Source organism: Apodemus sylvaticus, chromosome 8 (genome assembly GCF_947179515.1).
Source record: "Apodemus sylvaticus chromosome 8, mApoSyl1.1, whole genome shotgun sequence".
NCBI classification, from domain to species: Eukaryota; Metazoa; Chordata; class Mammalia; order Rodentia; family Muridae; genus Apodemus; species Apodemus sylvaticus.
In genome coordinates, this window is record NC_067479.1 from 3,181,647 (window position 1) to 3,208,871 (window position 27,225).

Genomic DNA, 27,225 nt, shown 5'->3' on the forward strand with positions numbered 1-27,225 from the left:
ATAGGCAGGATACATTTTGGGTCTAAGGTTTTGTGGGTGGGTTGGTGTCCTTATCTCTCCACTGGGAGACCTACCTGGCCACAGAAGGTAGGCTGAGCCAGTTTTAAACCCCCCCTCCCCAAATTAGGTATGACACAAATACATCTTTGTTGGTTTTCATGTATTTTTTTTTGTATCAGTTTTGCATATGTCAAGAGCTAACTAGAATCTCACGGCCACCCAGGCAGGTAGATGAAGGCCCCTTGTAGTCATGTGGTAAGGTAGTTCTGATACAGTGTGTGAACCATAGTGACACTAAAAGAGGCCTTAGCAATGGTGTGAGCATGCAGTATAGTACACATGCATGCTCATGTGCACATGCACACATGCACACACACATAAGCATGAATGCACCTACACATGAATACTTACACATGCATGCATGCACACACTCATGCACACACACACTCATGTGCACACAGGTAAAGAGGCCATGGAGCCGTGTGAGTTGAAATCTACATCTTTCCTACACATACTCTCACTTTATCACATATGAATGTGGAGAAAACTGAGGACATATTTAAATGAATATAGTAACTAACGGCACTAGTTCTAATGTCAGTAAATATCACCAAAGTATCTGTAGACTCACACACGCTATAAAGGCTCCTGCTGCTAAGCCTGCTGGCCTGAGTCTGCTCTCCCAGATCTGTGTGGTAGAAGGAGAGAATCACGTTGGCCAGTTGTCCCCTAGCTCCTCCGTGAGCACCATGGTATGTGCTTTCCCCACACGCATAAATAACTATATGCCGCTGCCTGGGTAACTCTCCCATTGCTGTGATAAGACCCCATGACGAAGGATGCTTATTAAGAAGTGAGTTTACAGGGAGCTTATAGTTTGGAGGGTGAGTGCTTGGCCATCATGTCGGGGAGCATGGTGGCAGGGGTGGTACTGAGGCAGTAACTGAGAACTTACATCTTGATTCACGAGTACAAGCCTGAGTGTAAGATTTTGGCAATGGTGCAGGCTTTTCAAAGCTCTGCCTCCTCCAGTGTCTTATCTCCTCTAACAAGGGCATACCTTGTAAGCCTTCCCAGACAGTTCCACCAATGGGGACCAAACATTTAAATATATGAGCCTGTGGGAGCCTTCTCATCCAAACCACCATAGCAACGTAAAACATTTCTTATAAAAAACAAATGACTATAAACCAGGAATAGTAATTGCTATTTCACTGTTGCTATATAAAAGCTGCTGTCAGATTGTTGATATTGATAATTTGACACAGTTCCTCCCAAGGGTCATGTTTCAATGGTTCAGAGTCTTGTGATGTTAGATTATTGACAGCTAAACTTTCATATGTCTCTAGGGTCTGACTTCCCAAACTCCTCATGTTCCCAGAAGTCACCACCTGACTTTCTGTTTCTGTTTGTTTTCTCTAAATCCCCCACCAGTGCATCAAAACCTACAACTCTGATTGGCATCTTGTGACTTATAAATATGAAGATTACTCAGGAGAGTTCCGACAGCTACCAAAGTAAGTTGGTTATTTGCTGACCTGTGGGGGGGACTTCAGGTGTGTGTGTGTGTCGCGCGCGCACACGCGCAAAAGAATATTTTGGAAAAGAAATGTGTGAAGACTGTCTATATTAAATACATTTTGTTTTGAGAAAGTAAATAGATACGGTGTTTTCCTCGGTCACTTTTTTGCCTCCTTGATGGGTTCTCAAGTATACCAGAAGTGATAGTGTTCATAAAGGAATCAGGGTGGAGAGTCTGTAGAAAACAACACGTTCTGACACAGTTTGCAGAGGGAAGTGTAACTGGTGCTGGAACAGTGAATGGTGACAGGTTGTTTTCAGTCACCACCTCCTCTGAAATCTTAGTAACCCAAGGTACTGCATTGTCCTTTGGGTTGGGCGGTTCTGTGAGGTTCCGAGCCTTTTGTGTTCTCCTCAGTGGACCTCACTGTTTGTTTTTCTGTGTGTGTGGGCCAGCCACTCCTTAGAGTGTTCAGCCAACTTCCTGATCGACTCTTTAAACATCAGAGAGAACACTCCCTGCCAACAGTTTCTCCTCAGTGCTATAACTGCCCAGCGTTTACTTGGGGATTTGAAGATAATTCCCATTTGATCCAATTAATCTACCTTCCTTGAGAGGGCATGTGTAAAGTGCCCAGGATGTGCCTAGCACATAGCTGTTTGTATAACTGTAGCTTCTGCTGTTATAGTTGCCAGTATCGTCCATTGATAACCGCACCATCACCCTCCATCAATAATCAACAAAAACTCTGTCACCCTATTTCCCTTTCTCGTATTTTATATTAAAACATTGTTCCACCCAGTTGTTCCACTAGTACCCACTCCGTTTTCTTACATTTAGCCTGCCTCCTGGGCCCAGCAGGCTGTGCCGTATTTCTACAGCGGGAAGGAACTCGGCCTGGACTCCCGTGGCTCTCCCACTTGGGAAGCAGTGGCATGGACTATGTAACTCCGTATCTCAGTGGCCACAGTTGGGCCTGTTGCGGGCTGGTTCCTCGGATGGTTGGAGAAACAGACTATTGATTATGTAATTACAAAGCAAGTTTTCTTTCTTCTTTTTAAAGCAAAGTGCCCAAACTGGATAAACTTCCGGTTCACGTCTATGAAGTCGATGAGGAGGCCGACAAAGATGAGGTGGGATTCCTGTTCGTTCCTGCCCTCTTCTCCCTCAGGACTGACTGCACAGGCTTTGAGGAACACACCAACCTCACAGGAATTGGGATGTTTAATGAAGTGAAAAGAGTTTTTGTTTTTTTGGTTTTTTTGTTGTTTTTTTTTAATGTACTTTTGGATCAATTGATTTAAGGTCCCTATTTTATCTTGACTGCTTAGCATCTCATGGTCTCTCCTTTTTTTTTTTTTTTTTGAGATCATTGCAAAGACTTGGATCACTTCTGGCCCACTGTTGAAAGATACCAAGCTCTTAAGTTTAGATTGTTTTCCAACAAGATATTGTTCATTGGCAGCTGGTAAAAGTAAAATGGCAGCCGGGCAGTGGTGGCGCACGCCTGTAATCCTAGCACTCTGGGAGGCAGAGGCAGGCAGATTTCTGAGTTCGAGGCCAGCCTGGTCTACAGAGTGAGTTCCAGGACAGCCAGGGCTATACAGAGAAACCCTGTCTCGAAAAAACCAAATCCAAAAAAAAAAAACCAAAAAAAAAAAAAAGTAAAATAGCTATTTCTCCAGTGGTTGTGTTAGTCAGCGTTACTTCGACAAGCTCCCTAAATCTTGGAGAAAAGGTGGCACTGAAAGAAGTATATGGAGGGGGCGGGGCCGTCAGTCTGCCTTTCTTATCCTCTGTGGTGAGCTTAGATGCTCCCGTCTACTTAGTTGTCCACAGTTGTCCACCGAGTACAATATTGACCATTGGTAGATGTCAGTAGTATTCATGTAGCAGCCTGTTGTAGAATTAATTCTCAGAAATGTGTTGCTGGGCATGGGGGCTCACTGTGCACGCCTTTAATCCCAGCACACACTGGACAGAGGCAGGTGGGTCTCTGTGACTATAAGGCCAGCCTGGTTTACACAGTGAGTTCTGGACCAGCCAGGGCTTCATGGTACATTTTTTTTTTTTAAAGGTGCTGATGATAGGGACAGGAAGACCAAGGAAAAGTGTGTATGTAGAGTGCCTAGTAGCTTAGGAAATCCCTGACAGGTTAAGTGTCTTCTCAGTAGTAATAACAGTGTTAGTACTACAGATACTGAAACAGCTGGAGCCAGGCCTGTCTGTAGATGTCAGATTTTGTAACAAAAGACATGGCCATTCGTAGGTGATGTTGCCTTTGTCTGTTTATGGTCTCTCAGGCCTGTCCAGCCTTTGTTATCGTGACCTGATGTTGTCATCTATATAATCCTTACTGTGTAGTCAAGTCACAGAGGAAGAAAAAACACTCAAAAAGTTTTAAGTGACTTCACAATTTTGTATTGGCTCACATTTATAGCTGTACCTGCAGGCTGCCACTGGGACACTCATGGTACACGCCTAATAAATTTTTAATTTCTGGCCCCCAGCTCAGCGCCTGCCACCTCATGCCCAGCTCCCACTGGGCAGGTCTTAGTTTGGAGACTTGTGTTTACTAGCAGCTCTGCCTCTCTCCCTCACCCTGTCCTTTTACCCCTCTGTTCTGCATTGCGCTTACCTCTCCCAGAACCAAGCCTCTGGGAAAATTTTCAAGAATTTCCTTTTGTCCTCTAACAACGGAGGAATGTAGTTTGAAAACTTTTTTCCACAAAACCAGGCAGGGCTGTACAACTGAGTGGTTGAGTGTGTTTTGTGGTCTGCGGCTCATTAAACTCCTGAAAGTAAGGGCATGGCCAGGCGCTAACCTGACCTCTAACAGAACAGGAGTTCTAGAAATGTACGCTCATTTCTCTTCACTGGTAAATGGACTTTACTGAGGCATTCCTGTCCCAGGAAAGTGGTAATGGTCCAACGTGGCACAGGTGGGATGATTTTCCGACTGGCGACCCTCATGGAAACGGCAGGAGACTGACGCTGTTGTGTTCCCTTCTCTCTAGGATGCTGCTTCCCTTGGGTCCCAGAAGGGTGGGATCACCAAGCATGGCTGGCTGTACAAAGGCAATATGAACAGCGCCATCAGCGTGACCATGAGGGTAAGAGCTCCTCCGCTGCTTCTCCCTCACGTGCAGCCCTCTCTCTACAGCTTGAGAATGCTGCATGAGATGCTTTTCCCCACAAAAGGGATATCGTCTGGCTCCTAAAATGCTTTTCAGGTGACGGCCCCACCATTGCCACAACCCTGCCCGCCTGCTTGCCCCCGCAGCCTCCTGAGCCCTGGCAAAAAGAACTCATCACAGGGCTGAAGTGAGGGGTATCCGTGGTTGGGTTTTCTTCCTTTCTCAACTGCACAGTGCTTCTTCATACCTCATAAGGCAAACGGAAGCACTCTTGTGGAAGTATCCTGTGACAGAATCGGGTAAAGCCAAAGTGAGGGTCAAAGAGGAAGATGGTGAAATCTGGAGAGAAGAGTATGAGGGCCCAGGGGTTGGGGCATTTGCCACTCCATAGAGGACCTGCGGTCAAGTCCCAGCACCGTGTCAGGCAGCTCCCAGCAGCACCCCCGTCACTCCAGCTTCAGAGGCATCCACACCTCTGGCTTCCATAGGCACCGGCACTCATATGTGTATGCCCCACAGAGACACTTAACCATGGGAAAAAATTAAAGTTAAAAAAAAAAGTAGTTTGAGAAGTTGGGAGGTAGAGACCAGGATGAGTCCCAAGGAGAAGAGACATAGTAAGAAAGGTAAGGTGAACACAGAGATGAAAACCAACCCGGGTAAGCGCTGGCTGCCAGGACCCTGAGGTTCAAAGTCCTTCCAGGTCACGAGTGGAAGACAGCCTGTGTTGTGTGAGTGAGGGGCTCCGGGGATGCGAGAAGATCTCTGCCTTCCTGGGGCTTCATCCGAAGTTGAAACTCCCCTCTGTACTTTTGGATGGTTGGTGAAATTCCACACTCTCTGGGTTAGAAACCCTGTCCTGCGTCAGGAAGGCAGGAAGACTGTTGGGGAGTCTTCCCCCAGCCGATCCTGTCACCAGTAGCATTGGCTAGAATCCCACTAACTTTAGAGAGTGCTGGCTGGGTTTTCAAGAGTAACTGGTGGCTTGCCAGTTCCCACTGTCCGCTTAAGGAAGGCGAGCTGTCTGTGTTTCTTTTCTTCACAGTCATTCAAGAGGCGGTTTTTCCACCTGATTCAACTCGGCGATGGATCCTATAATCTAAACTTTTATAAAGATGAGAAGATCTCCAAGGAACCGAAAGGGTCGATATTCCTGGATTCCTGCATGGGTGTCATCCAGGTGAGCAAGAAAGGGTTCTGGAAGGTTTCTGGTCTGCTGTGGCATGATGCATGAATGAGCAGATTCAGGGAAATGCTTCCTAAGGAGGCTGTAATGATGGTAGAAAGATAACCTGAAAGCAAACTTGATTTTCATCATTCTGAAATGGCAGGATATTGTGGTAGACAGAAGTCCTCTGGTGTAGGAGGTTTTGTGTTTAAAACTCGGGAATGGGGTTGGAGAGATGGCCCAGTTAAGAGCACAGACCACTCTTCCGAAGGTCCTGAGTTCAAATCCCAACAACCACATGGTAGCTCACAACCATCCGTAATGAGATCTGATGCCCTCTTCTGGTGTGTCTGAAGACAGCTGCAGTATACTTACATATAATAAATAAATAAATAATTTAAAAAAGATATATTTATTAAAAAATAAAATCAAACTCAGGTATGGCAGCATACATCTATAAACCCTGTCCCTAGGACAACTAGGCAGATCTTAGGTTCAAGGCCAGCCTAGGCCATGTAGTAAAACCCGCCAAACTGAGATGTCCCCGTCCTAATGTGGAGGCTTGTTCCGTTTCACAATTCACAAACAGTTCAGAATCTTCCCAAGTAATCGCAGTGTGAAGACCATGAATGTGTCCCTTCTGGGCCTCAGACAGAGAGGTTCTGTGGCCAGGGAACAGTCTCCCTGTCAAGTAGACAGTCGATGTAGTCAGCGTCACCAGAGAGGCTCCCTCAAAGTGCCTGCACCTTGGAGCTTGGTTCAGAAGGGCGTTGTGTAGTGGGCTAGTGTGAAGTCAGAGATGAGACTCTTTGCTTTGACCATGGATCTTTCTGTCTTAGTATTTATGTTTTTACCTAAAATCCAATTGCATCATCATCCACTAGTGAGCAGCACCCACTGCTCGTCTCATTGCAACAGAGAGAGCTAAGGTGCTGTACCCCTGTACCCCTATACCCCTGCACACCCCTGCACAACGCACCCCCACACCCCTGCATACCCGCACCCTTGTACTCCTGCACCCCTGCACCCCTGCACCCCCTACACCCCCTACACCTCTGTACACCCACACCCCTGCACACCTGCACCCCTACGACTCTCCACACCTACACCCCTATACCCCTGCACACCCACACCCCTACACCTCTGCATACCTTCACTCCTATACCCCTGCACACCTGAAGCTGTCATTTTCAGCTTCTTTGGTAGCAGCTTTTGTTTGCACCTCACTCCTTATTCATGGCTCCTGTGCCGGAAGGCAGGACCGTCATTCTGTTCCGTTCTAGACTAATGACTTCCTCCACCCTCAGAGCTGCTCCTGGAGACCCTTTCTTTCCACCTTCCTCACCATGTAGGTCTCTCTCCTCGCAGGACCCTGTTACTGTGCTCTGTTTTATACTGGGTCTCACGTAGTCTAGGCTGGCCTCAAAACAAGTAAAAGGCGACCTGGACCTTCTGATCCTCCTGCTTCTGCCTCCCTGTACTGCTGTGAGAGGCGGGCAGCCATGCACACATGTGCACGGCTGGGGATCCTGCCCTGGGCCTCAGGCGTGCAGGGTGAGCACTCTACAGATGGGCCTACATCACCAGCCCCTGCTCTCCTTTTTGTTGTTATTGTTGTGATTTTCTTAAATTGTTATTTTGGAGGAGACCCTTCTAGTATCTGCTTAAGAATATTCTATACAGAATAGTTGGTAACTTTTTGAGTTACTCTGTCTGCACATACCTTTTATTCCAGTTGCACTTGGCTTGCTTTCTTGCTTATCTGTTTATATGGTTAGTTAGTTATTTAGTTAGTTATTTTGGAATCCCATAAAGTCTTTGACCTCAGAAACATCAGAAGCATCTCAGTCTCTTCTCAGCTCCATTGTGTTTAGTGTCTGCTGTAGCTCTCACCCTCTGATTGTTGTGGTCATCTCTCTATAATTATTGATTTGTTGTTGGAGGGGACCGTGGAGGTGGTGGTGAATTTCATACCAAGCATGTGGATGTCAGAGAAGAACTTCGTGGAACGGTTCCTCCTCCCACCCACAGGGGTTCTGGGAACAAGCTCAGGTTGCCAGCCTTGTGAGGCGAATGCCGTTGCCTACTGGCCCCCGATCCCATCTTGAGTTTCCTGAAGTTTAGGTTGCTGTGTCTTGATTTGTTTCTGTTAATTGGCAGATGTTTTTGTTGAGGCAGATGTTTTTGTTGAGGTAGATACGCATGCAGAAACTAGATGTAACAGATGTGGGGCTGGGAGAGTTCCTCCTCTGTTTGTCTGTCTGCCCATTGTCTTTCACCTGCCTCCTGTTCAAGAGGCTTCCGGTCTTCATGAGCTTTTGGCAAGATGGCAGAGGCCCTGTTTGGGTCTCTGTTCTGGGGTCCAGACCAATGCCGAAGTCAGGTGTTGTCCATTGAGTTTTCCTCTGCTGGGGCTTAAAGCCACACTGACTCTACCCTTATTCGAGAGTAGCGTTTTCATCTGTTTTGTCCAGTGCTCCAACGATTAGGCTTCATCCAGGTCAGAGGTGAAGATTAGCCCTCTAGTTAGAAGAGTGCAGGGCCCAGAATGAAAGTAAGTAGTCAGAGAGACTGAAAGTGCAGCAGGAGGGACTCTGGGGACTGGGACAGGACTGCCTGCCAGGCACCTAAGGTAGAAGAATCACCAGCCCCAGCTGATGAAACCAGATGAGCACTGCCGGCTTTTCAAAACACAGGATTTCAGTTAGATCTTAACATCTCTAACTATTGGAAACCTATAAGCCACAGAGCAGGATCCAGACCATAAATGGTGGACCTGTGTCTGAGCCTTAGATCAAGACTGTGGCATGAGCCAGGTTGTGGTGGCACTTGCCTTTAATCCCAGCACTTAGGAGGCAGAGGCAGGCAGATTTCTGAGTTTGAGGCCAGCCTGGTCTACAGAGTGAGTTCCAGGACAGCCAGGGTTATACAGAGAAACCCTGTCTCGGAACCAAGCCAAAACAAAACAAAACAAAATACTGTGGCATGACTTCACATTCCCTGAAAAAGTATCTTCCGCCAATAGTCAATCAGCCTTTGGCTTCCTTCGTCAGCAGCCCCTCCTCTGCTCGAAGGTGCCCGCGTGAATAACAAAGTAAAACAATGTAAATACGAAGTATCAGAGTGGTTCACTAACTTGACTGTCATCGGTGTAGGATCTCCAAGCTTCAGTTTTATTTCTGTGAAGTTGAGAAACCTTGGTGTTACTTTTTTAGCTGAATTTTCTGGCATAGTTGAAAGCAAAGCTAGATGCATTTTTTTTTTCCAACCTCAGTTTGAAGTAGGAAGTAATTCGTTTTGTTTGACAGGAGTGTCTTGTTTTGAGTCTGCGGTGCAGTGCACAGATGTTTGAAAGCTGGACAGCCCTCCTCGAGCCTCTAGCCTCTTGGGTATATTTCAGACTCTGAGGTCTGACTTCAACGATTGTTTCTTCCTTCAGATTCTTTTTGTGTATTTAGCTCATAGTATTTCTTTGCTAAACTGCATATGTGTCCAAAAGAGTGAAATTTCTTTGTATCCTTGCCTGTTCTGAAGCTGAGCCTACTCTCCCATACCTGAAATCCTAGCACTTGGGAGGTGGAGGCAAGAAGTCCCAGAGTTTAAAGTCATTCCTGGCTTACCCAGGGAATTTTGAGTTTGAGTTGAGGCTAGCCTCGCTTACATGAGTCCCTGTCTCCAACAAAAACAGAAACAAAAAGTTGCGATTTAAGCGGTTTTGGGAAAAAAATATTTTGGGATATTTACTTTTTAGCTTTTTTTGTCATGGGAAGGAGTCCATTCCCAGCATGTTACTCTTTCTCTGATTCCTACCTTTGCATTTCATGGGGACCCAAGGTGGCACTTACTGAGCTGGTGGCGGATGGTTTGTGTGTAGTTTTATAGCCATGCCCAGAGAAGCACTTAGCTTCAGGCTTCTAAAAACAGCTGCAGAAATGACGGGCCTTTGGGAGGGTCACCTTGTGCCTGGGCACTACACTGAGAAGTAAGTCCTCAAATTTTGTATAACTGGGGGGAATTTCAGGGGGTGTTGGGGTGTTCTGCCCACACAGCAGTCAGTGGGAGGCTATGATACCTCCCCCTTCAGACTGTGGACTGTGTTCTTCAGAGATGAGTCTGTCTAGTGTAGTGGGTCTGGGATGTTTGTCTCCAGGACATGCTTGTCATGTCTGGAGATGTTTGAACCGTAGCTGTTCCACTGGCGTACAGTAGCAGGAGGCCAGGATGCTGCAAACAGTGCAGTAAGTAGAGGAACCCTGAGCAAAGAGAGATGGACAGGTGTGAGTGTCACACTTGTTCATCTTCCATCCCATAATGTATACACAAACCGGCCACAAAAGTCCACATATGTTTTAGGATTAACAAGTGATGAAAAGGTTCCAGATAAGTAAGCTGAATGGACTGAGAGGTGGTACTTAACTTTGGGAGAGGCAATGGTGGAATACAACTTGAATTTTTAAAAAAGGAATTGAATATAACATTTATGTGTGTAATTTCATAGATGCCACTATTTTTTAAATGTCAAAGATTATGGATGTAACATGAAGCAAAGAGAATGAACATCCTCTATCCATCACAGAGGACAGATAATATATAAACTAAATACATGAGACCGGTAATGAGGCCTGAAAGGTGACTCAGAGGCTAAGAGCACAGGCTCATTTCCCAGGACCCTTATCAAGTGACTCCTCATGTTTGTAACTCCAGCTCTGGGGGTGTGATGCTTCCAAAGGCACCTGCATATATACACACGGAAATACAGTTTAAAATAATAAAAATAAGTCTAAAGATCAAGAAAAGAGAGAGCAGCAAATGTTCTTAGCTGTCGCTCCAGCCCCAGCATGCATGCGCTGCCTTTGCAGACAAACCAGGTTTCCATCCCCGCATGCCCAGGCTGGCTCACAACCAACTGTAGCTCCAGTTCTGGGGAATCTGCTGGTCTCCTGTGTCCTTCTGAACAAGCCACACTACACACAGAGAAATACATAAACTAGATACATATTTTTAAAAGACAGGTAATTAATCTCTTAAGGTTAAAAGCAGAGGAGGTGGCGTGTGAGGAGGGCTCTTTAGGAGGGAGTTTGTGGTTTTGATGGAGTGTCGGAGAGCCAGTAAGATATCACCATTAACAAGTAGAGCAGATTACCTTGAGCAGCTTCCCAGCATGTCTCTTTCCCGGTTTCCACCTCAGAACAACAGAGTCAGGCGCTTTGCTTTTGAGCTCAAGATGCAAGACAAAAGCAGTTACCTTCTGGCCGCAGACAGCGAGGCCGAGATGGAGGAGTGGGTCACAGTCCTCAACAAGATCCTCCAGCTCAACTTTGAAGCTGCAATGCAAGAAAAGCGAAATGGTGACTCTCATGAAGGTAGGCAGGCGGGGTTTCCCTCAGTGTGCACACCGGGTGGCCACTCTTGGTTTCCCCAGGAAGAACCCTCCATGAGAACCTTCCGAACTGAAGACGTGAGCCTTTCACAGTCTGTCTGCAGAGGTTTCCATCACATTAGATTTCACTACCCTGGAGCCAGGCATGGGTGTCACCTGTAATCCTAGCACTTGGGGAGCAGAGGCAAGAGGCACAAGTTTTGAGGTAGCTCAATCAACTGTGCAGAGAGTTTCACATCAACTGGATCGACATAATGTCCCTGTCTCAGAAAAACAAAAAACAAAAAAGAATTAGTACCTGATGGTGTTTGTGTGGGATGTATGTGGGAACTAAGTGGGAACAGCCATGCTCATGATGGGGGAGGCACTTTTTCAGCTGTGTGACCTGGGACAAACTAGTTATGCTTTCTGAGTCCCAAATTTTACCTGAGAATGGAAATATCAACTAGGAATATAGCCGGGTTGGTGGGGCGCTTGCCCGTCATGAATAGAGCCTTAGGTTCCCAGCACTGCAGAGACCCTGTGTGGTGGCACACACCTGTGAAGGCAGAAGGTCATCCTTGGCTACATAGCACATTCAAAGCTAGCCTGGGCTACATGACAACCCATCTTTAAGTAAAATTAAAGGTTTCCAAGTAACAATAAAAAAACCAAAAAACCTATCTCCAGCCACTGGTGGGGAATCTGTCTTTAAAGCAGGAAAGTTACTGTTGTTATCACCCTTTGGAATGTTCAAATGAATGTGGAAGTGAAAAGGGCAGGACTCTTACTCAAGATTGCAAGGAGTCAACTCATGTTCTTGATGCACGTTCATACTGTACTTAAGCCCATAAGAGGTTCCCAGCCCTGGCTGTTCCCAAATCACCCGAGAACAGAAAGTTTGGTAAGAGCCACATTCCCGTTTCCTTGGTCCCACCCAAGCTTCTGACTGAGAGGGATGCCGTGCTTAGCTGACATCAGTTCTGGTGTGAGGGGAGCCAAGAATGAGGGGTTTTAGCTGCACAAGGTCTTGGGCCACCACTCTCCGAGCTGGCAGTGGCCATCGGTGTCATTCCCAAGCCCTGAGCTGCTTAGAATGTCCTCTCAGACCTGAGAACCACTGCATTTGGATTCCTTTGCTTGTATTGCACAAGAAAGCTTCGACTACTTATAACTCAGTTGATCTCTTTTGCCATTTAGATGATGAACAAAGCAAACTGGAAGGTTCCGGTTCCGGCTTGGACAGCTACCTGCCTGAACTTGCCAAGGTGAGGCTGTCCTCGCCCGCTATCCCCCCCTCCCGCCCTACGCCCCCTCTTCCCCCGGACGGCTGAGTGCCTCTCTTCCCATGGCTCTCCTGTAATGAAGGCCCTGTTGCTGGGATTGCCGCTGTCTGCTTTCTGGGGTGAATGTGGGGGTGGGAGTTATTTTATATGAGTGACAGACACTGCAGTCTGTTCTCCAGAAAATACCCTACAAAGCATGTTGCTATTTTTTTTTTTTTAAAAATGCTGCATTGTATTTAATGTATCAGCACAAATACTGCAGGAATAACCAAGTGCCTTCCTAGTATTCTCTCTGTTCAGGCTTCTCTTACGAAGTATGTTCACTGGTGTCTTAGTTAATGTTACTGTTGCTGTAAGAAACACCACGCCAAAAGCGACTCAGGGAGGACTTGGGAGCTTATAACTCTCAGGTCACACTCTATCACTGAGGGAAGAAATCAGGGTGGGAACTCGGTGCAGCAAAAGAGCCAGGACCTGGAGCAGATGCCGTGGAGTAACGCTGCTTACGGCTTTTCTTTCCCATGGCTTGCCCAGGTCTGCTGTATTATAGCACCAGGACCAGCAGCCCAGGATGGCTCTGTCCATAGTGAGCTGGACCCTCCCTCATCCATCCTCAGTCAAGAGAATGAACCCTAGGCTAGCCCACAGGCCAGTCTGGCTAGGGCATCGTCTCAGATGACCTGGCTCATGTCAAGCTGACATAAAGGAGCCAGCACACTTGGGCACTCTGTCTACCCAATAGCCACCGTTCCTGAGGGGGTGGTTGCCGTAATTGTGTCACTTCCACTAAAGAGGAGCTGCTGAGTTACGAAGCGTGTGCCTGGATCATTTGAAACACACTATAGGACAACCACCACAAAGCCAGGCTCTTTGTGTGTTTTGTAGCTTTGAGACCCCAGAGCCAGGGCTGCCTCTGTGGCTACCTCCTCAGCTGGGCTGCAGGCGCGTCCTTCAGACACGGCCTTTGCTCCCATTCTCCTTCGAGCCCCAGCCACAAGTGTCTGCTATGAAGCTTTTGACTTCCACTGTGTTCCGTGTGCTTACAAGAATTCCGCGTTTTTTCAACACCGTGAGGACGCAGCGTGCCAATTCTGGATGTTTGAAAGTTGCTTTTCTGTTTACTTTGCTCTGATGTTCGATACAATCACATTTAGTCTTGTTTTGGGAGCAGATCTGGTCAGCCATTTTTATTGTCCTGTATAAACATTCTAGCTCTTGGGCTGTTTCCATTTTTTCTTACTCTGAACAATGCTGCAATGAGTATCCTTGGCCCGATCTCCTGTGTGCATGTGTGTGTGGGGGTGCGAGAAGTGGGTTTGAGAAGTGTGTGTGTGCGTGTGGCTGTGTGTGTATGCTTGTGTGCACAGTCCTTTTAAATTAGTGAGGCCTTTGTCTTCACTGTCCCTCATTCTCTTGGTGTCCTCACCTTTCTGTTTTGTTTTTTAATAATAAAGTGGTGACTGTACACACCCACATGTTAAGCACTATAATAGAAACATGCTGTGTCTGTATAGGATTGCAAATAGACTAGCATTCAGCATTGACCTTTCTCAATATAAATCTTCTTGGCTGGAACTTTAGGTATTGTTTTTCCTCTGGACTTAGCTGTTTCCATAGAATCTTTTTAGCACCTGCCTATTAAAGCTAACTTTAGAGCCCTCATTGTAACCTATGCCTAGCCTGGAGGAGTTTTGGGTTCTGGCTTCTAAGTTTATTTTCATGCTTTTTCTCGTGTGTGTGTGTGTGTGTGTGTGTGTGTGTGTGTGTGTGTGTGTGTGTGTTGTCTGTGTTTGTGTCTGTGCATGTGTCTCTCCATGTGGTATGTGTGTGTGTGTGTGTATGTGTGTGTGTTGTCTGTGATTGTGTCTGTGCATGTGTCTCTCCATGTGGTGTGTATGTGTGTGTGTTGTCTGTGTTTGTGTCTGTACATGTGTCTCTCCATGTGGTGTGTGTGTGTGTGTGTGTGTGTGTGTGTGTGTATGTGTGTGTGTTGTCTGTGTTTGTGTCTGTGCATGTGTCTCTTCATGTGGTGTGTGTGTGTGTGTATGTGTGTGTGTTGTCTGTGTTTGTGTCTGTTCATGTGTCTCTCCATGTGTGTGTGTGTGTGTTGTCTGTGTTTGTGTCTGTACATGTGTCTCTCCATGTGGTGTGTGTGTGTGTGTATGTGTGTGTGTCTGAAGCCCAGGGCCTTGCATATGGTAGACCAGTACTCTATCACTGAGCTACATCCCTCACCCCACCCTGTTAGGAAGTCTAAGGCTCGTTTGGCACCCATATATACATGTTTCTTTGTTTCTGGATGCCCAGAGGTTCTTATAGCAACAGGTTTGAACTGCATGACTCGTAGTTTATTGAAGCAGCACACTGATGCAACCTAGAAACCAGAAAAGAACTTCTTATCTGCTTAGTGAACAGAGTGGTTGCCTAAGAAGCAGCTCAGGTTGTCTGAGCCCCACGTTGGTTATATAACATCTGTATTTTTCTTTTCTTTTCTTCCTTTTTTTGTTTTTTGTTTTTTTTTGTTTGTTTGTTTGTTTTGGTTTGGTTTTTTTGGGGTGTTTTTTTTTGTTTGTTTTTTTTTTGTTTTTTTGTTTTTTTGTTTTTTTGAGACAGGGTTTCTCTGTGTAGCCCTGGCTGTCCTGGAACTCACTCTGTAGACCAGTAGACCAGGCTGGCCTTGAACCCAGAAATCAGCCTGCATCTGCCTCCCAAGTGCTGAGATTAAAGGTGTGCACCACCACCACCCGGCCAATGTCTGTATATTTCAAGCCAGGCATGGTGGCACACAGCCCTGGGGAGGCAAAGTAGGAAGAATGCAAGTTCAGGGTCAGCCTGGCTCATAGCAAAAGTCTATCTTGGCCAAAGCAAAGCCAGCAAAGAAATCCAGCTTTTCCCATGAAGATGCCTAAGAGTTTTAGTTTTGTTTTCTGCTAACTGGCCAATGTAATTTTCCAAAGTGAAAAGGGGGAATGTTGTCTTTCTCACAGGTGTTGCATGAGAATTATTGCACCTGTGGATCTGTCAGTCACCGGCACCTTCTGCTGGTCTACTCACAGTTGTGCTGTGAGGGGCAGGCTCTAACTGGAGCGGCCTGCCTATGGCTGGTCCCTTTGTGGCCAGCTGGCTGTTTATCGCCTCCTGCTATGGTGCCAGGGATGCGGCTCATTTTGTTTTACTCGTTGAGGGAGCATGGGAACTGGCTAGCAAATGGACATCCTGTTCTCAGGAGGAGTGAGTCCCATGTTACAGAGTCAGATGAAGTGTGTGCAGAATGGGGGAGGAGGGATGCAGGGGGGAAAGAGGGTGTACTCTGACTAAAGAGGTCAGAGAGCGGAGGGCGAGGACGCGTTCGAGGGGAGGCACAGGCAGTGTGAAGAGGGAGGGTGCCTGGGACAGTGGGCCAGGCAGAGGTGGGGGGGGGGGGTGACTTAGTGGCTGAGTCCTCTCTGGACAGCTTGCTGATGCTGAACTCATCCTGTCCCTATGGCTTTTGTTTTCCACTGCAACCTACTGAGACTTGGCCAAACAGGAAATGGCTGACAGGAAGTTGTTTCAGTGCAAAATAACTGATGTTTCACTCTGGAATATTGTGGACTGGGCTCATGTGAGTGAAGCCAACATGGATTTTCAGGGTAGTTGGTGTATTCTTGGAACTTTTGCTTATTCCTGGAGAATGGGCACACCTTTACCGGTTTCGAATCAGGGACAGACTGTACTTACCCTAAAACTTTATCTTTTCCTCTTATTGTCTTGCAGGGAACCAAACTGTTTTTATGGTAAATATAACAAAACACATAGCATCAGTCTATACGTATTTATATTTAAAAGGCCTCTGCGAACCAGCGAATTGGTTTCTTCTAGAACTCAGGGAGCTAGCTCCTTTCTCCGATTGCCTTGATGTTAGATAATGCTGGAGGGTGTGTGTTGCCTTCTCGTGGAAAGGTTATAGGAAAAAACCCTCAACTCTGTCCATTCATTTTCCTCCGGGGTTAGTAGGGCAAACAGTAGCTCTCAACTTGGCATCTTGTCTTCTGAAAGAGAGGCGTTTCACGTGACTCCAACGGCTTCCATCCGATTTATCATTTTATCTCTAAGTCAAACAACTTTTCTTCCCAGGTAAGCCTTCCATAGTTAAGTGCAGGACAGAGGTGGTATCTGCCACCTTATAGTCTTTTTGAAGCTGAATAAGGGGCCATGCTCAGCAGGACTTGTGGGACCCATGTGGTTTCCTGGACACATTTTTATAAGAGTTTCAAAGCCAAGTTTGTAACAAACACTTCCTTCCCTAAGTCCCAAACCAGAAAACCATGCCATTATTACACCGAGGGATTGGCTGCAGTTTGGCAGTCATTGCATTGCTAAGCCTTCTAATTCCAGAAAGTTCTAGCCTGGCTGTGTGTTTTGAGGTGAAATGTTAGTCCTTTTGAGTCAGATGTCATAGATGTAGTGAATATGTATTGAGGTAGCCTTTTAATTTAAGAAGTAAATAATCTGGGGGGCTGGAGAGATGGCTCAGCGGTTAAGAGCACTGACTGCTCTTCTAAAGGTCCTGAGTTCAATTCCCAGCAACCACATAGTGACTCACAATCATCTGTAATGGGATCTGATGCCCTCTTCTGGTGTGTCTGAAGACAGCTACAGTGTACTTAAATAAATAAAAAAAGTTTTTTTTTAAAGTAAATAATCTGGGGGCTGGAGAGACGGCTCAGTTGATAAAAGCACCAACTGCTCTTCCAGGGAACCTTTATTAGATTCCTAGCACCTACATGGTGGCTTTTAACCATCGTGTCTCCAGTTGCAGGGATCAGAAACAGTCTTCTGAACTCCAGTACCAGGTATACAACATGGTTCGTAGACACGCATACAGACAAACCACCCCACTCCACAGGCAACCCACCCACACACAGAACAATTTTTTAAAGAGTATATATTTTGACCTTGAGATTTTGCTATTTTATTTCATTTTGTCTAAATGCCTCAACAGTTAACACAGTATTTCTCCTGTAATGCACCTTGAAATAAGTAAAATTGCCCATAGATTTTTCACTTTAAATAATTTTGTTGGCTTACAGAAAACTAGAGATATACTATTGACTTTTCTGGAAACATGAAAATGTCTGTGTCTGAGCTTAACATTTACTATGTGGGATAGGAGGGTTTTTTGGGGGGTTTTTTTTTTGTTTGTTTGCTTGTGGGTTTTTTTTTGTTTTGTTTTGTTTCTGAGTACTTCTCTTTGCCCTGTGTGCAAGTGACAGCTTCTAGGGAAGGTTGCTCTGCTCTTGTCCATTTCCCTCACATTTCTCTCTCTAGAGAACCTAGAATAGAAAGCAGGCCATAGCCAGGACGCAGCCATGGCTGTCTGAAGACAGCTCCTACAGCCGCACTCCATACTGACCGACCACAGGCTATTTTCAGAGCAGGGCTAAATCTTGCCACCCTGCAATATGCTCAATTGCACAGTCCTGGGATAATTTTTTTAAGAGCTGTATTTTTGTGGGCACTCTGGCTGTGAAAGTGCACATTATAAGTATCTTTACTAAACACTGATTAAGATTTTACTTTTATGCTTCCTGTCAGGAAAACTGCCCATGTTGGGTAAAGAAGTCGGTCTTTTCATGATCATCCTCCTCTTCCTGAGAACTCCAATGGTAACTTGCACCTCACAGAGAGAGCACAGAGAGAATGTGTATGTGCAAGTGCAAGGCTTTTAGCTACTTCCTAAAAGTGTGTTCCTGATTTGCCGGTTACTCTGGCAGTTTTTCTACCACTTAAACATATCTCATGGGTGTCTCTGTGTCTGCAGAGCGGGCAGTCTCTTTGCAGATGCACCACACGCATGTCAGGGATATCATAGTTCATTGGTGGATAGTGTTATTCAGCCGTGTCGTTCTTAGGAACATATAGGTGATATTCAGTTTTCAGCCTCTGTAAATTGTATGGTAAGCATTGTGACATGTAATCTGTGAACTCGTATTTCAAGAGGACTTTCCCAAACTGAGATTTCTGGATCAAATATCACTGTGTTTTCAATGTTTTAGATATTGCTAGTTTCTTGGCCTTAAAGAGCGTAACAATTTATATTCCTGTTTCTCTGCCTTATTCCCAAAGTTTTATTTAAAGACTATTTCTGTCTACAACATCTGTTTTCTTCCACTCACTGTTCCTTTTTTCTTTGTGTGTGTGATTTCATGTGTTTATTTGCTCTTTGTGTTTCTGCTTCATGTTTAATTTATCTATTCAGTTTTTGTTTTTTCTTTATTTTTATTATAGTCTTTATTTTATTAAATATATTTTCCCTTTTTTTTTGACATGTGGAATGGTTAAGAATCTGTACTTTTAAAAACGAGATGGCACACGTTAAAATATGAGCTTCTATTTGGTGTTGAAACTGGAAGAATCACTTAGGGCCTTGTCGTAGCGTCTTATCTTTGGTGAGCAGGGATAACAAAAGTACCAGCCTTTGAAGGCTGTGTGATTTCTCAGTTATTATTTTGTGGTACTGGGGATTGGAGTAGAGGAGGCATCCGCCATGCTCGTTATGAGCTACAGCCTCAGACGGTGAAAGCTTAAATGAGCACTAAGGAGAATATCTAGCCATAGATGTGGCCATTGCCAACTAAAATCAGCTTTTGTAACCCTTAGCATTCCAAGTATTTATTATTTCCCACATGAAGCCTTGCCCGCCAAAAGCCATGTTCTCATTTCCTGGATCCTGTCTTACTTGATATCCTTACTTGGATCATTCACCACTTCGTACTGTGCTTTCCTTTTGTTTGACGTGTGATGCTAAGCCTTGGGCGGGATGGGAGGAACCTTACGAATCCGGTGTTGCTTTTTGTCTAGTTCATGGCCCAGCAGCTATATGAAGTGGATCATGGCTTTTGCTTCTCAGAATCTGTCTTCTTTCCTAAAAGGACATACATCTTGTGTGATGGTCGCCATTTTAGGAGGCTTTGTGCCTAATGTGGCTACAAATATATTTTTCTCTTCTACATATGCATCTTATTTGCTCTCCAGTTCTGAAGATCTCAGAGTAGCTTTGCCATCTCTGCTGGTTTCTGTCTTCTGGCACAGTCAACTTAGGAAGCAAGCAGCTTCTAGGAAGACACCAGCCATTGTGTCCAGCATTGAAGGTCCCAGATCATAGTCCTTTGTCAAGGGACTCAATTCAGGCTTAGCAGACAGTACTGCTTGCCACTCCCAGTCACCATGGCTCCTAGAACCCCCTACCCCAGTTGACAGCAAGCTCTTTGGGCTCAGTTAAGTACTTGCATGTGGTCTGGTTTTGTGTGTGTGTGTGTGTGTGTGTGTGTGTGTGTGTGTGTGTGTGTGTAAAAACAAGATAGACAAGATGGAATGAAATGAAGCGCTCTCATACTCTGTATGAAGAGAGACTGCCTGCCCCCACCACAGGGACATATTCTATGGGAAGCACGAACAGGAGATGCAGAGTCCCCCTGACCTCCAAGAGGTCACTCATAAATGCCACCACGATAAGCATTGCTGCAGCTAGAGCCTGCGGCATCATCTTGTACATTTTCCTCAGAAATTAGAAGGCCAGATAGGGAGGCCAGTTGGCTCAGAGAGCCTATTATGGAAGTCATTTCATTTACAAGTAGGTTAAATATAGTCATTGGAGTTTGAGCCACAGCCAAGGACCCATTATAACAACTTAGTGACTGAAAAATTAGTAAGATTCTTAATTTCTCGTTGGCTTCAATTAGAAACACAATAATAGATGTCACTCAGCCATCAACAGAGAAGACACTGTGGCTGTCACTGTCCCATTGTCTAGGGCAGAAAAGTGATGTCTGTCTGTGGGCAAAGTATCAGATGATGAGAGCACATTATAGTTTGTATTATCCGTGAAAATGAAGAGCTCACTACAGGCAAGATCAGTAAAGAGGTTGAAGGTGATTTGAATCTTGAGAATGTCTAGAGGCTCTTACACACACACACACACACACACGTACACACACACACACACACACACACGTACACACACACACACACACACACACACACACACCCTCCAAGTCCTGCATCTCCACTTCTGACATGCCACCTACATCTGTGTTCTTCTGTGGCTTCTCCTCTGCCTCCCAACTCACCTCCACTCTCTCTGAGCAACCGTATCCCAAGACTTCTATCCTCATCTGCACGTTGATGTCCTCCAAGCCTGGAACTCGAGACCATGGCCGTCTACTGAGAGATTTCAGTGTGATGATCTACTGAGAAATTCCAGTTGGAAACCTCACAGGCACAGCCATACGCAAAGCCTCCTGGGGTATCAGTGCCAGCCATATCTCTCCTACAGCTTTACAGCCGGATCTACCTATGCCACTGTGGTTGGTGTGCCCCTGCCTCCCAGAGACCAGGCAGGGTTATCTGATTTTATATACAGGTTGTCTGCATTTATAGATGAAGTTTTATTCTACTTTCCTACTGTTGTGAAGAGATACCATGATCGAGAAATATAAGAGTTTGTTAGGGGCTTGCTTACCGCTTCAGAGGGTCAGAATCCATGGGGGTGTGGTTGAGAGCATGGCAGCAGGTAGGCAGGCCTGGTGTCAGAGCAACAGCGGAGAACTTACATCTTACTCTACACACTCAAGGCAGAGAGGAAGAAAGCGATCTTGGACTGGTGTGGCCTTTCCAAATTCCAAATGTGGGATTTGAAGCTCCTTCAGCAATCCTTCCCTTCCCGGTTCCACCTACTAGGGATGAAGCCTTCAGTGACCTGACCCTCAGGGGCGGGTGGGGGGGGCGGGTGGGGGTGGGGTAGGGAGTGGGGGATAGTGGGGGGGCATTCTCATTCAAGCCACAAGCCACCACAGGCAGCTTTCAGACACACTCAATAGAACAAAGGTAGAGGTAGAGAACAAAGGATTCCGCTAGCTGGAAACCTTATTTCTTTTGTCCACAGAGCACCAGAGAGGCAGAGATCAAACTGAAAAGCGAGAGCAGAGTGAAGCTTTTCTACTTGGACCCAGATACCCAGGTAAGAGCTAATTCAACATTTAAAATGTAAAGGCCATGAATGTTTAGTATTCAGTACTGTTGAGTACGGAGAGCCGTGTTTAGCCAGCCTCCAGAAAGGCACCAGCCTGGATCACTGGTCCACAGTAATCGTCTGTGTAAGGGACCCCTGAAAATAACCATTAGGGCATGGCCCATGTCTGCAGACACCCAGAGGCAGTGACACCCTCAGCTAGCTTCAGTTCCTGACAGAGGCCTGGGAGCCTGTGTAACCCACACCTGGGTCCCACAAAGTCCAAACGCAGTATGACAAAGACCTTCAGGGCCCAGGGCGGCGAATGCTGCAGAGATGCCAAGGGACAAGGATCTGGTGTATTTCATCCTAAACGCTGTCCCTACCCCCTCAATTTGGGTACTTTAACAGACCAGTTTCTCCCATTTAGCTTTAATAATAACCATTTTCTACGTTTCTTCATCGACTTCCTGTTTGCACACTGTTTACTGTGGTAACATGCACAATTTTAGCTCTTTGAAAAATAGAATTCAAATTAAAAACAAACCAATTCTGTGGTATTAAATATGTTCTCTACAATAGTTGTACCATCTGTTTCCAGAACAGTTGAATGTCTTCAACCTTTCAAACTGAAACTCCTTTTAAATAGCAGTCTTCCCTGCCCGGTCGTCCTTAAGCCCCGAGTGACGTCTGTCCACCTTTAGTCTTTATGAATTAACTATTTTAGCAAGCTCATCAGTGTGTGGGATCCTGCAGAACCTGTCTTCTGGTCTTCTTTTACTGAATATGTTTCCAGGGACCATCCTGATTTGTTTATCCGTTGATTGTTACTCTGTGTTGGGCAAAGCGTGTGATGTGAAACCTCAGCTACGTGTGGTGGTCAGAGGTCAGAGGTCAGAGGACAGCTTCAGGAGCTGCTTCCCTCCCTCCACTCGGCTCCTCCGGCTTGTATGGCACACAGTCTACCCAATCCAAAATTTCCTTTTTTTAGTTTGTTTGTTTATTTTAAAGATTTATTTATTTATTTAATATAAGTACACTAGCTATCGTTAGACACACCAGAGGAGGGCGTCAGATCTCATTACAGTCGGTTGTGAGCCACCATGAAGTTGCTGGGATTTGAACTCCAGACATCTGAAAGAGCAGTCAGTGCTCTTAACCTCTGAGCCATCTCTCCAGCCCCTCCTTTTATTTTTAAAACCGCATCTCACTATGTGTCTCTGGGTGGCCTCAAACCCACTCTGTAAGCCAGGCTAATCTCAAACTCACAGAGAGCTGCCTGCTTCTGCCTCTCTAGTTCTGGGTTTACAAATATGTGTCACCAGGCCCAGCCCCGAATTTCCTTTTTATTCCTGAGCGTGCATGTCTGTATGTATACATGCATGTGGGTTTGTGCTTAAATAATGCAATCTATGTGTCATTATACAACGTATGTTTAGGTTGTTTATAATGTTAATCCCTGCATAATTATCCACCAAGCAGGTATATCCTCATATAAGTGACTGTCATGATTAATAGCAGGTGTCTGTTAAGTATGTCTACTCAATATTAAGCAAAGTTGCAGCACTATTGTGGATGTGTATATACAGCTTTTCCAGGCTTTAGGAACCTGGAACGTTCATGCTGGGATTTTTAACAGGAGCACCATGTGTTTATATTTCCATGTTCTCTTTTTTAAAGAAACTTGACTTCTCATCCACCGAACCAGAAGTGAAGCCCTTTGAAGAAAAGTTTGGGAAAAGGATCCTCGTCAAGTGCAATGATTTGTCCTTTAACCTGCAGTGCTGTGTCGCAGAGAACGAGGAAGGACCCACGACAAATGTAACTTCCCTTTTCAATATGGCAGGCTTTACAAAAGAAAAAGTCATCCTAAAGCATGCAGGGACCTGAGTCTCCTCCTGCCGGGGCCCCAGCACTATGCCTTTAGAGAAGAGAATGTTAGAGGTGCAGTAAAGTCCTGGTCAGGTCCACACTCTGGGCTGGGCAGGCATCCCAGATGGGCTGGTCAGTCCCCTGGCCAAGGGAGCTGGAGACGGGCTCATCTTAAGCCATGCTGAAGACATGGGTGTAGTCATTAGCTCTTCCATATTACTGTATTCTTTCTCCTTCCCAGAATTCCCACCTCCCAGCACAGTCCTATATAAACTAACCATCCATGGGGGTCCACTGGATATGCACGAATGAGCTTACTTGTGCCTGTGTGTGCACACATGTAGACGCATACACACACACAGGTGCACACATACACACAGAGGCATGCATACACACTCACACATACACACAGGCGCACACAGAGACATGCACACACATACACTCACACACAAATGCACAGACACATACCCTCCCCCACTTTTTCTGTATTTCTTTCAGATGATATCAGAACCTGAGTGCTTTCCCTGATACTCTGGCCTTCTCAAAAGCCCCCACTCCACACCCCATGGCTACTTGTCCACCATGTATCTGACCTCCGTGATGGCTTAAAAAGCATGGCTTTCTCCCCTCCTCTCCCTCCTTTCTTCTTCCCTGGGCAGCGGCTGACAGTTACAGCAAATTGCCAAGGGGCTTTTAAATTTAAATTCTAATAAAAATGTCCTCAAATTTCAAAATAATTTTTAAAGAATAAATGTTTTTCCTTTTTAAGTGTTGAAGAATTTCAGGTGCCACAGGTTTCTCCTTACACTGCCGCCAGGGTGCACCGACCTTGCCCAGAGATGTGCAGGGCTTACACTGGGGTATGGGTGGGGTAGGCGGTGCTTGTGGACGAGGATAAGGTGGCAGATCTAAGATGTTCCAGGATATGGATTTCATCTTAGATACTCCAAGGAGATCCGCTGTCTTACCTGTAGAACTTACATGCATTTAATAGAAAGCCCTTGAAGGGGGATGAAAGTTTTGTTTCTTAAAGTGCTCTATAGCCTCATTCTGTGTGACAAGGGATAAAAGTTTTCATGTCAAGCACTTTTTCAAGGCGACAGTCATAAACAGGGCTCACGCTCTCCTTACATAGCAGCATCTGTCCAAACTAACTTTATGATCATGCTGGTTTATTGATGGTTTCTTCAGGTCGAGCCTTTCTTTGTCACCCTGTCCCTGTTCGACATAAAATACAATCGGAAGATTTCTGCTGACTTCCACGTGGACCTGAACCACTTCTCCGTGCGGCAGATGCTGGCGCCTGCATCCCCAGCTCTGATGAACGGCGGCCAGAGCCCGCCTGCCTTCCAGGACGCCCTTCAGGGGGCCATGCAGTATCCGAAGCAGGTGGGAGCATTCTTATCACTCAAACTCCTCTCGTTACATATTAAACCTGCTCACGTGAGGCCTTGCCATGCAGCAGTGGGCAGTGTCGGTCATTAATTATAGAGTAGGGTATATAATTATGGAGCGAAAGCAAACAGAGCGAGAAGTGGTCTGGCTGTCACTCATTTCCATAAGCCTCCTCCTGTTCACCTTCCCCACCAAGCAGACTTTTTGAGCAGGTATAGGCTGAGGAGCCCCTGAGGTGTTTGGCCTCGGTCTCCTCGCTAGTTGGACTGTCACACTGTCCTCTGCTGCTTTGGCGGTGAGGGGACATTCATCTGTGAATTCTCCTGACTGAAGAGAACCATTGTCTCCCTAGGGAATATTTTCAGTCACGTGTCCTCACCCAGACATATTTCTTGTGGCCAGAATTGAGAAGGTCCTCCAAGGAAGCATCACGCACTGTGCTGAGCCGTATATGAAAAGCTCAGACTCGTCTAAGGTATGAATGTTTTGTGGTTCCTTAAAAGTAACGACCTAAGGAATGGCTTTCATGCCGAATCACAAGGCTAGGAGGTCAGAGGTAAATTGTACTTGATAGTCTAAAGCGCATAGATGGGTTAGAGATGGCTCTGACACTAAGGCACTTGCCTGCGAGTGTGAGTTTCCAGCACCCACATCTGCCCCGTCTTTAGTCCCAGAACTCATGAAACAGACAGCAAACCCCCAAGGTAAGCTGTCTAGCTAGACTGGCCAGAGTCAGCAGGCTCTGCGTTCAAGTGAGAGCTAGCTCTTCAGTAAACTGTGGCAAGCCATCTGTGAAGAGGCCTCATTCAACCTCAGCCTCTACAAACATGCACACACATGTACACAGTCTTTACCCACTCATGAAGACATGCACACATATGTACACGCACATGTGCAGACATGCACACACACGCACACACATGTACATAATCTTTATACTCATGCAGACATGCACACACATATATACAATTTTTATGTACATGTTCAGACATGCACACATATGTACATAATCTTTACTTACACACACAGACATATATCAGTCATGATGCACACCACACATGAAAAAAATGAATATTAAAACAGAGGGCTGGAGCTGGAGAGATGGCTCAGTGGTTAAGAGTACTGACTACTCCTCCAGAGGTCCTGAGTTCAATTCCCAGCAACCACTTGGTGGCTCACAACCATCTGTAATGGGACCTGATACCCTCTTCTGGTGTGTCGGAAAAGAACAACAGTGTACTCATGTACGTAAAATAAATAAATAAATCTTAAAAAAAAAACATAGAGAGCAGCTACGCAGACTTATTGTTCATTTTGATTTTATGTACCTGGCCTCTTTTTGTCCATGCAGAAGAGCCCAGGTATCAGCACGCGCCAAGTGTATATTCTGTCCCTTTGCTAAGTTCCAGCTCCTATGTGGCCAATTCTTAATAAAAGTGTTCTTAACCACTGAGCCATCTCTTCAGCCCTTAATGAAAGCCTTCTCACATGTAAATAAAACACATCATTTGCTATTCTGTTCTCACAAATTAGTTTTTCAAAGGAATTATCAGCATGATATTAAATTTTGTCCCATTTAAAAGCACATGTATTGAGGTCAACCATTGTTGATTTGCCCCTTGGGTTCTACATTGTAACCCACATTATAGAATTACTAATTATCAGAAGTTACTGAGTCTAAAAACTTAGAAAATAGACTTGCAAATCTTTTTTTTTTTTTGATTTGGTTTTTCTAAGACAGGGTTTCTCTGTATAGCCCTGGCTGTCCTGGAGCTCACTCTGTAGACCAGGATGGCCTCAAACTCAGAAATCCGCCTGCCTCTGCCTCCCAGAGTACTGGGATTACAGGCATGCACCACCACCACCCGGCTTAGACTTGCAAATCTTTAGTTGTTTTTTTACTGTCCTGTGGCTAGAGTGGCCAAGGACAGTTAACTGCAGCATTCTCACAGCTGCTCCTTTGGGTTGGACAGAGCTGTTGAGTGCTGCCGTACTTGCCAGTTTTAGCTTTTCAGGGGTGCTGGTTTGGTTTGATATTAAGCGGTCATTTGAGAGAGGGCCTCGGTACCTGAGGAAGGGCTGGCCAGCCTAGCCAGCGTGAGTGGACGTGCCAGAACTCAAACAGGTCTACCAAGTTGGCTCAGAGACTTGAAAACTTCATTCCTGCGGCCACCTATATATCTAAGGCACAGCCACCAGAATGTGTAGAATAGTTGTTAAAGAACACGTTCATGGATTAAGAAGGCCTGAGCCCTGGGTGCCAGCAGAGCCAGGGTGCTTATGATGCCTCTCGCCTATGTGGCCCAGTGTCCCACGTGTGAGTAAAATAACGTTGCCCAGCCTGCCTTCCTCAGAGAGGGAAAGGATCACACAGGCATGGAGTAGGCAGTGCTGAGAACATCACACAGCCCACGAAATATTCCTGAGTTCATCTCCCATCAAGTAAAAGCCCATTTACCAGGCATCTTCAAACGCTAAGCTTTTTTGGCTGATA

At 45.8% G+C, this 27,225-nt stretch overlaps 1 protein-coding gene across 20 annotated transcripts in view; it reads left to right on the plus strand.

Moving 5' to 3' along the window:
• The window catches only part of Dock9 (dedicator of cytokinesis 9), a 263,468-nt gene that overhangs the window by 137,457 nt on the left and 98,786 nt on the right, over window positions 1-27,225 (plus strand). For all 20 annotated transcript variants that reach the window (XR_007979207.1, XM_052190600.1, XM_052190607.1 and 17 more), the window contains exons 4-13: window positions 1,435-1,517; window positions 2,586-2,655; window positions 4,540-4,635; window positions 5,705-5,839; window positions 11,016-11,190; window positions 12,387-12,454; window positions 21,399-21,473; window positions 23,145-23,285; window positions 24,528-24,725; window positions 25,084-25,206. Coding sequence is in view for 19 of the 20 variants with exons in the window: in XM_052190600.1 (XP_052046560.1) it covers window positions 1,435-1,517; window positions 2,586-2,655; window positions 4,540-4,635; window positions 5,705-5,839; window positions 11,016-11,190; window positions 12,387-12,454; window positions 21,399-21,473; window positions 23,145-23,285; window positions 24,528-24,725; window positions 25,084-25,206 (1,164 nt within the window). In the remaining variant the exon portion in view is untranslated. The remainder of the gene's footprint in view (window positions 1-1,434; window positions 1,518-2,585; window positions 2,656-4,539; window positions 4,636-5,704; window positions 5,840-11,015; window positions 11,191-12,386; window positions 12,455-21,398; window positions 21,474-23,144; window positions 23,286-24,527; window positions 24,726-25,083; window positions 25,207-27,225) is intronic.